Source organism: Porites lutea, chromosome 4, assembly GCF_958299795.1.
Source record: "Porites lutea chromosome 4, jaPorLute2.1, whole genome shotgun sequence".
In the NCBI taxonomy this organism is placed as follows: domain Eukaryota; kingdom Metazoa; phylum Cnidaria; class Anthozoa; order Scleractinia; family Poritidae; genus Porites; species Porites lutea.
In genome coordinates, this window is record NC_133204.1 from 19,614,221 (window position 1) to 19,623,280 (window position 9,060).

Here is a 9,060-nt window from a genome sequence, read left to right on the forward strand (position 1 = left end):
AAAGGAGTTTTCCCGCAGCTTTCCAAAGGGTTTATTATAGACAACATCAGATGTCTTTCTAGGGATGTATTAAATTAAGTCTTGTGATCTTGGGCGTGTTCTATCTGAGTACAGCATGTGCTGCCTAGACCAAAGTTTAGTTTCTTGTACCGAGGCTGAATGTCGCCGGGACTTGCATTAACTACAAGTCCTCTAGAAAAAGAACGAATGTCGCGGCCTATCAGAGTCAGCCTCAAACCGATCCATTCAACTTTGATACGCACAACAGCATTAACAAGATTTATTGGCATGACTAAAGCTACAGTAGACTCACAGTAGTGTAAAAGTACTCAAATAAATAAAAGGAAAGCAAAAACACGGAAAATACAAGCCACAAAATTAAAAGATAATGATTAAATTTTAGTAAAAACAAGAAAATATTCGTTCATGAGGTAAATTATGGAAAAATTTTCACAGGGCGTTTTCACTCACGGGGCTAACATTTCTGAAAGTATTGGAACAAAAGAAAAGAGAAAAGAGTTCAACTCCCACAGGACTTGTTTGGAACACCAGCATGCCGTTTAATTGTTTTGAAACATTAAGGGCCTGTTTACATGGAGTGGGGGACCCCGGTCTAGTGGGGTAGGTTTCTTTTGTTTTGTGTTCCCCAGAGCGTCAAAACAAAAGAAACCAACCCCACTAGACCGGGGTCCCCCACTCCATGTAAACAGGCCCTAAGACGGAATCCACCACCGGGAAATTGAGTAATTTTAGTTTTCAGTAGAGAAAAACCTTGTACCAGAATAATTTGAAGAATATTGCATTCTTTTTTACATTTTTCAAGGGCTCAGAAAGATGCAATTAGTCATCTGTAATAACAGCAAAGAAAATTTCTTATAGGAGCCCGAGAAAATAAATGTGAAATTTCACAAAATTACATCTTACGCATGAAATTTTCAGACTTTTACCTGTGTTTTGACAATTCTTGTGAAATTTGACATTCATTTTCTTGGACTCCCATGAGAAATTTTCTTTGGTGTTACTACAGATGACTAATTGCATCTTTAGCCCTATAAAAATGTTAGGCAAAAAAGAATGCAATTTTCTTTAAATTATTCTGGTACAAGGTCGCGACGTAATGTAAAAATAGGGAGCTTACGAATCGACTACTTTCGCACGACGACGCCGTTGGATTGCGTGACATACCTACTGCGCATGCTTGTCTTGGCACTTGCCGGCGTCGAGCAAAAGTCAACGACGTTGGTAAGAGCGATTTTCCGGCGTCTTAAAGAAAGCAGGACGTGAGGTTAGTTTTCAAAGTTTTCTATCGATAATTCACGTGTTTTTGCCAGAAAAATCAAAGTATTATATTAGTAACATGTTCTTTACCAATGTCTTTGACTTTTTTTGTCTGTTTTCATTCAATTCTACCTTCTACAGCCATGGCAACTCATGAAGGCGCTGGCGAAGGCACGAAAAGGTATGAATGAAAAGTTGATTGCTATATGGACATCTTTCTTTTTAATCACACTGCACTGAAGTATAAGACATTTTCTGGTGCTCATTAAATTTGAAAGGACCGAAAAGTCGCGTATCTTTTTTTTTTGAGTTGTCACATCAACAGTAAGAAACAGAGCCGAGTTGGCTATAGCAAGTAAGTTTACATACTTCGCTGAACCAAAAAAAAAATTTCTTACCCCGCCAGCTTTCAAAACAATTTTAAAGTCAATGAAAAGTTTATTTTTTACTCCTTTTCTCTTGTTAAGAGGGATCTTATAGCTAGCTTGGTGTTGTAGAAACACGCAAACTTTCCTTGACTTACAGCTGTGCTTGCTTTTCTGCTCGCTGTGCGAACAGATTTTGTTGTTTTTCATTTTCCATTGTATTATTTTCTTAAGCTTGTGAGACAATCAACCAGCGAGTGTGATCTCATAGATAAATAGCTAGCGGAGAAACGTTACCTTAACAGTTAGCTTAGTAAGTTAGTGATTTAACTGTTCAGTAAATTATATTTATATATTTTTATAATTTTTTTCACAGAATGCCGAAAATGAAGTGGTCAGTTAAACATGACACCATATTTGGTCGCGAACTCCTTAGTTGGGAACTATGGAAGTACCGTTCAGGCACCAGAGAGCGGGGAAACTGTTTAGACGAAATATGCAAAATTCTGAATAACATCAAAGAGCCCCAATTTTGCGTTTCGCAAAAGGGTTTGAGGGACCGCTTGAAAATCCTGGAAAGGGATTCCAAGGCCAGGAAGAGAGAGGCCGAGAGGGGCTCGGGAATTTCCCCCGAATACCGAGAAATAGATCAAATAATGGAAGACTATATGGAGAGAAGAGAGGAGGAAGAGAAGACCAAGGAATCCCGCACTGATGTGGATCGAAACAAGGCAGATCAAGATAAAGCGGCAGGCGAGGAGATGAGGGAGAGAGCGATGGAAAGGCTAGCTCAGACTAAGAAGAGAAATGGCAAAGATGAACCACGAAAAAAGCGCCAAAAAAGTGGTGACACCCTTGACTATCTAAGGGAGGCAGCGGAGAGGGACTCTCAGTTAAGGCGAGATGAGCTGGACATGAAGAGGAGGCAAGACGAAGCTACAGCTGCTACCCAGCAAGCATTGTTCACTCAGCTGCGGGACCAGCAACAGTTACAGGTGCAGCAACAGCAACGGCAGCAACAGCAGTTTATGCATATGATGCAAATGATGCTTAACAGCCAGCAAGCGCAAACACAAGCAGTCATTGAACTCTTAAAAAAGGGACCGTAGTTATGATCGGAGTAGTTATAGTTCAGTTTTCTTGTAAACACGCAACTTATTTTTTCGTTGTTGTTTTTGGTTTTGTAATATAATACCATGAACAAGCAACCTTAGCCTTCGATGTTGATTTTCATCACTTTATTGTACGTACATGTTCTGGCACGCGTGTTAACACTACTATTGGCTTAACATGTGTTCTTTTTTGAACTTGAGTTCTATTGCATTTCAAATTAAACCTTCAAGCGACTAGAGTGTTTATGTTGTATAACTGGAGTATCGCAAGTGTATCTTGAGCACATTATATCAAATGAAGTATTCCTCTAGAGTTGGCGGATTAACACCAAAATACTCGGACGTAACAGAACCGTATAAAATGCTTCGTGCATTCTGCATTAACGCACATGTTACATACATCTTTCCTACAGCACTCAATCCGATTTTCAGATTCTTTTTAAAATCTAAGAACTTAAAATAATTGACAATATCCCCGAATATCCACTCGACGGAAGAGCGAACTGTGCTCATTGAGGTGTTAAAATCTTGTTGAGCTGGGGTCAGGACTGCGCCTTTATAGGGCCTTTGTAGGTGTGCACGTATCGGATAGGCGGGGTCACCGTACACGCAGAGGGGAAGGCCAGTTACGGGGCAGTTGGAAAACCTTTGCAGTTCCTGCAAGAATCCGGAGGCAGCTAGCATGAAACTGTCATGGCGTCTTCCCTCAACTGGGCCAAATAGATTCCCCACTAATCCATTAGGCAAAGCGACAGCCTGAAACTTAATAGAGTGGACACGTTTATGGCCATTGTAGATGGATCGCTGGTTTTCGTTAGGCCTACAAACTGGACGTACAGTTCCATCTATGAATCCCCAGCAGTTATCTAGGGCAGCTCCTGCCTGTTGGATAGCATCAGCATACTGGCGAAGCTTGGGAGGGGATAACAAATCATGATTATACCTTGTAAGCAGATGATGCCAGCGCTCATAAATCAAGTCCATTATGTGGTTATTTATGATAGAAATCTCAGGAACCGGTCTGGCAAAATGGTAAACCAAATCTCCGTATCGGCAAGGGTAGGCATAGCGCTTAAGATACATGCATAATGCAGGTACCGAAGGTACTACTAAACCATTGTAAGTAATTATCTCGTCAGGTAACTGCAGCTGTTCCGCAAGTTTATAAATGTCATCTCTGTAGAAACGAAACTCAACCTTGCATTCGTCGTTTGTTTTCTCGTCCAAATCGAACCTTTCGTAGTTCCAATACAGAAACTCTGGGTTTTTTGACTTATGAGCATCGTATAAAAGTACAAATTCTTGTTCTTTTAAAAGGTTGTTTCGATAAGCGTAAGCAATACAAGCTCTTGTTTCTCTGAAGTTAGGCATTTTGGTTTGAACAACCCGGCTTATGATCATGAAGTGATAAAAAACAAACTTCAGAAACGGCGGGAAAATTTGCAGCAAGCGCACCAACGTCGTCGTCTTTACTTAAAATCGTAAATTCAAATTTCTAGATGACGGCGACGCAGGACTATGACGTGGCCCAACGGCGTCGTCGTGCGAAAGTCGTCAGTTCGTAAGCTCCCTAATGCTCTACAGACAGCACGCGAAGCGTCGGCGCGAGATCCCGTTTTCCCCCTCGCTCCAGACCTTTTCAAGTTTGACTGCTCGCGAGTTTTTGACCTACGCAAAATACGGGCTGTTTCGCAGTCTAAAGGGATGCAGGCAATTGCACCCCACGAAGTCGCCAGTTACGAAAATTAAAACATAAAGATTAGATACCATGAATTGAGTTGAACTGATTGAGGCGCTCCAAAATTTGAAAAGCTGATGTTTCGAAGTTAGAGAGGCTTTGAGCCTACATGTATCTGAGCATCACGTAGGCGTGGCCCAAGCCTTTTAAACTTCCACCAATTAAAATATTAAGAAAACAATAGACATTTGTATGTACAGTGGTAATTAGTAAAAAACGGTCTAATAATTAGATAATACTAAAATAATAATACATATAGATATTATCAACTGAGAGTGCTGAAAGTTAAAGCAAAATAACCTTCTTATGGTCAAACAGTTGTCAACTACAAAAATATACTACTGAAAAATTTATAATGATAAGTTCATGAGATTAGCTTATAAATTACATACAGATGGATCTATTGGGTAGTTTTCTAGAAAAAATCTACAAGAGGAAATTTGTGGCTAATCCTTGCGTGGCACATGTTGAACTAACAGACAAGTTTTACTTAATTAATGACACACTCTAAATAGTTGCATTAATACGAAAGTGGGAATTCGATGATAAACATCTTCTGACGGCACAGAGAAGTTAATGAATTTCCACACTCTTCCTTTTGGTTACCGGCTAGGTGCATGATTCGACATCTGCATGTTCTCTCCGACTTCTCTTCCTCTGACCCGGCTAAATTGTCAGCGACAGAGCTCGGGTTACTGTCGCCAATTCAGGGTCTAAAAATGACTTCCTGTGCCTCGCCTGAAAACAAAAAAGCGTGAACAAATATTACTTTTGTGATGAGACATTGCTACTAATGTGAGTGGGTTACGCAGTTTTATTATATGGCTACAATAGTACGCGCGCTCTGATTGGCTGTTTTCTTGTAATGACCGCGCATTACTAGCTAGGTGTCCAAGGCATATACAATCTGTGTTTAACTTGATAGTGGACATCCTTGTGGACATCCATATTATTGTTAATTGACAGCTGTCAAAAAGGGTACCCGCTAACCAGTGTCACCTGACTGAATCGCTGGCTCAAGTGTTCAACTCGTTGAGGTGACGTGTTTTTTAAAGTTACCTGCTGACCAGTTGTTGGTTTTAATTGATCGCAGGCTCAGGTCCATAATGAAATGGCCATATAATAAATACGTTATTGACCTTATTAACCTCATCTGTTCGGTCTTTACAGGGAAATCTCAGACCTCATCCTTGATCAGGGCTCAAAGTTTAAATTCGAGTTTGGAAGCACTTGTGCGACCAGATGTAAATTTTTAGGCGCACTGCCGTCATTTTAGGCGCACAGCTGACAATTTTGGGAGCACAGCTTATAATGTTGGGAGCATCTATTTCAATGAAAAAGTAAGAAGCTTAACAGTGCCACGTTTATCTGTCATCTTCAGTTTGTTACTTTTACTTCAGTCCTGTTATTGATAAAACACAGCCGATTTGCTACGCAGTAATACCGTTGTGATTTTTAATACTAATTTCTCTTTTTGACAGTACAGTTGTGACTAAAGAAAACTTACACTTGAAAAACAATTCAAAACTGACAACAATGAGTGTGTCGAACGAGAATGAAAATTAATCTTTAATGAAATGTTAAATGCGCAATGGCTTACATGTAACTGGAATACGACTTAAGAGAGTGTCTCTGTAAGAGCGGTCCGGTTGATTTTGCTTGAGACACAGATTTAGCTCATTTCTTGTGTGTTGTAAGACATTCATGTACCTATACTAAAACCACAATCCGTTTGATCGGATCTCTTTATTTTTCAGAGTTTTACGGAAATTAAATTTCACTCGAGCGAAGGCCTGTCGTGACACTTGTCAAGACTTTAATTTGAGACATTTTTGGAGGACAATTTGCAAAAAACTACGGTACTCAGCGAAAAACAAATACCACAGCCATGTGTATTAACTCTATCTTATCCATCGAGGCGACTTTCGTGAACATCACGTTTCAATCAAGCAAACAGGAAGACTTGAACGACACCTTATCGGTTCGCTTAAGTCACACACTCTAAAACCGATCAAATTCAAGGTAAATTTTTGAAAAAGTGAGGCGTTCTTAACTGACCCAACTAATATAGCTTTGAAGTAGGTGCCATAGAAAAGGTAATTACAGAAAAAAACTTTGCGGCCCGACCTTTACTAAAACTTTATAACTCCGTGAACTTACCTAATTTTCGGCAATCTCCTAGTTTTGGCCGCCATTTTGAGGGACTTGTCAACATGAAGCGTGGCAGATATAAATCGAGCAGGTAGATCTAAAACCGTCAGAAATACATACGAAATTAAAGCATCCAAATGAACTTCACTTTCAATTCAAGGGGCAAAATTTGAAATTGTTCGTTAAACCTACCATTCCTACATCCCCATGCGACCATTTCTTCCAACAATTCAAACAGTACAACTAGTGTTCGAATTCCCCCCGTCGATTCCACCGTAAGAAATAACCTGTGCCAGCCAAGCTTCGACTCGAATGTGAAGTACGAATTAAATAACATAACTGCTTCATCCTCGAGGCCATATCACGCTGGTATTTTGATTTTCTGATTGACTAGAACGGTGATCAGGAAGTGATCGCCATGTTTACCTCGTAAACGTGACCGCTGACCAGCCGCTGAGTGAAAACAGTACGGTGCGGGGTGGTGTGGGTGGCGGACTTATCGTGATAAGCAAGAGACTATAAAGGGGACAGAGAGGGCATCCCCCATATACACCCTATTCCATAGGTAATTCGTCTCGAGTTATTTTTAACACCACAGATCTCAAGGGGGATTAGACAACAGCCAATCACATAGCGCGAATGTGTTCCGCGTGGATGACCCACGCTGAGAGCCACGCGTCCTTCACGACATGACGCAGAACAAAATGGGGGAAGACGCGGAGAGCCATTTTGCTTTTCCTTTTGTCGACGAAAACGACTACAGCGAGATTTCTGGGAAAGCTGTGTCAGCGAAACCGAAATTAATAAAGAATCGCGCTTCCTCTCTTTTATAGAGCTAACAGTAGAGCAGGGAAATCCTTAACACACTGAATATTCTCTCAGGATCATTTACAATTTACAGTTTGAAGAGAGCAATTTCTGGTTTGATGTTTATTTTTTTCAGTCTTTATAGCGATTATTCCTACCCACTTACTTTGTCAATTGTAGGCGAACCCTCCTAAAGCTGAATTTCAAGGGACCATATTCAAGCTCAGAAAGAGAAATAAAATTTCGTCGTTGCTTATTTACGTCCTCCATAAAACGAGAAATTAGGCATTTTCACGTCGTAGTCGTGCAAAAACGGGAAAGAAATGAACAAAAAAGTGTGTTGCAGGTGCGAAGTTGTTGTTTTGCTAATTAAACCTATTGTTTTTTTGACGTTCTAGTTGTCGTCCGCGTCGTTGGATCTTAAACTCCCTAAATTGTACAAACGACCGGTTTCAATAGACCGGCGAAATTTCTCATTTTATTAAAGCATTGAGGTTGCGACAACTTCGAGTTAAACTGATTTCACGGGTTGTCAAAGAGTCCAGCGATTCCTTTTTCCCAGGTGAGCGCCGACTCATTTCGCTTCAATATTCAGGAATGCTCTCGATCTTTTTACGCTTTCATTGTCTCTCGCCCGACATGTTTTGCACGGCGTTTGGTCATGCGAAACCTCCACGAAACATCCACGCCTCGCGCGAGGTAACTTTATCCCGATTCTAAAAATAACTCGAGACGAATTACCTATGGAATAGGGCGTATATGGGGGATGCCCTCTCTGTCCCCTTTATAGTCTCTTGTCATAAGATATTCGAATACATGCTAAAAAAGCTTTAGGACTCTCACTCTAAACAGTGAAGGTATGCTTCGTGGTACAGACAACCTTTATCTTATTCTCATAACTTTTTCCTTTAAATTAGAGCTGGTATTAATTAATAGAGTTATTTAAATATTTTTAACCGAGGTACCCATATGACCTTTTTGCTTGTCATCAGTGGTATCAAATATTAAAGGTGTCTTTTCTTCCAGAACCTTTTGTTTATGCCTCATTGCACGGAATGAACACTATACTTAGAATGTTTGTTCTAAATCATTTTTGCCGCTCCCAAAAATGTATGCAAAACCATTGCTTTATACAAAGCTGACTCTAAAACATGATTTTCCGTAACAGTAACCAATGTCATTTTTGTAAGGTGTTAATAAAACTAGAAATGTACAGTGGCAACTAGCAATGTACAGTGGTTAGCCACTCTTCCCGGGAAAACAGGCACCCCCAGTTTTCCCCTTCCCTTTCCTCATATCTTCCGAATGTCGCAGATCCTCTTTCCTTCCAGATTGCTCACCAATTTCAAACTTGGAGGTGAGATACTGCCTAACTTTCTCTGAGAAGCGAACAGCGCCAGCTTTTGGCTTATGAAGTGCCCATCCTTCACTTAAATTCGATTGGAAAGGTTCGCTACCCTGTCTCTTGATAACATTGGTGCTGTCGTCTTCTGAAAGGGTAAGGGATGAGAATTTTTCAACCCAACTTAAATCTAGAGACTCCAAAGCTGTTCTAATGTCAAAAATAAATGAAATGACCCATGAATGCCAGTGCTCAGTGGAAAGATAA

General features: G+C 40.4%; 3 protein-coding genes across 3 annotated transcripts in view; 1 reads left to right on the forward strand and 2 right to left on the reverse strand.

Annotated features, from left to right (window-relative positions):
• Window positions 1-1,903: 1,903 nt before the first annotated feature.
• On the forward strand, window positions 1,904-2,852 carry LOC140932656 (uncharacterized). Its single transcript, XM_073382174.1, has one exon. It carries the CDS (start codon window positions 2,021-2,023, stop codon window positions 2,750-2,752), a length of 732 nt encoding a protein of 243 aa, XP_073238275.1. The 5' UTR covers window positions 1,904-2,020; the 3' UTR covers window positions 2,753-2,852.
• Window positions 2,853-3,046: 194 nt separating this feature from the next.
• LOC140934367 (uncharacterized) lies at window positions 3,047-4,341 on the reverse strand. Its single transcript, XM_073384005.1, has one exon. It carries the CDS (start codon window positions 4,154-4,156, stop codon window positions 3,047-3,049), a length of 1,110 nt encoding a protein of 369 aa, XP_073240106.1. The 5' UTR covers window positions 4,157-4,341.
• A 651-nt stretch (window positions 4,342-4,992) lies between these two features.
• Window positions 4,993-9,060, reverse strand: part of LOC140934368 (short transient receptor potential channel 5-like) — a 48,855-nt gene continuing 44,787 nt past the window's right edge. Inside the window, exon 15 of the mRNA XM_073384006.1 lies at window positions 4,993-5,231. Coding sequence (XP_073240107.1) covers window positions 5,160-5,231 — 72 coding nt within the window. The 3' untranslated portion in view covers window positions 4,993-5,159. The remainder of the gene's footprint in view (window positions 5,232-9,060) is intronic.

What these genes read in the sequence shown, in the direction of transcription:
- LOC140932656 (XM_073382174.1), top strand. Translation starts at nt 2,021, where the DNA reads ATGCCGAAAATGAAGTGGTCAGTTAAACATGACACCATATTTGGTCGC.
- LOC140934367 (XM_073384005.1), bottom strand. Translation starts at nt 4,156, where the DNA reads ATGATCATAAGCCGGGTTGTTCAAACCAAAATGCCTAACTTCAGAGAA.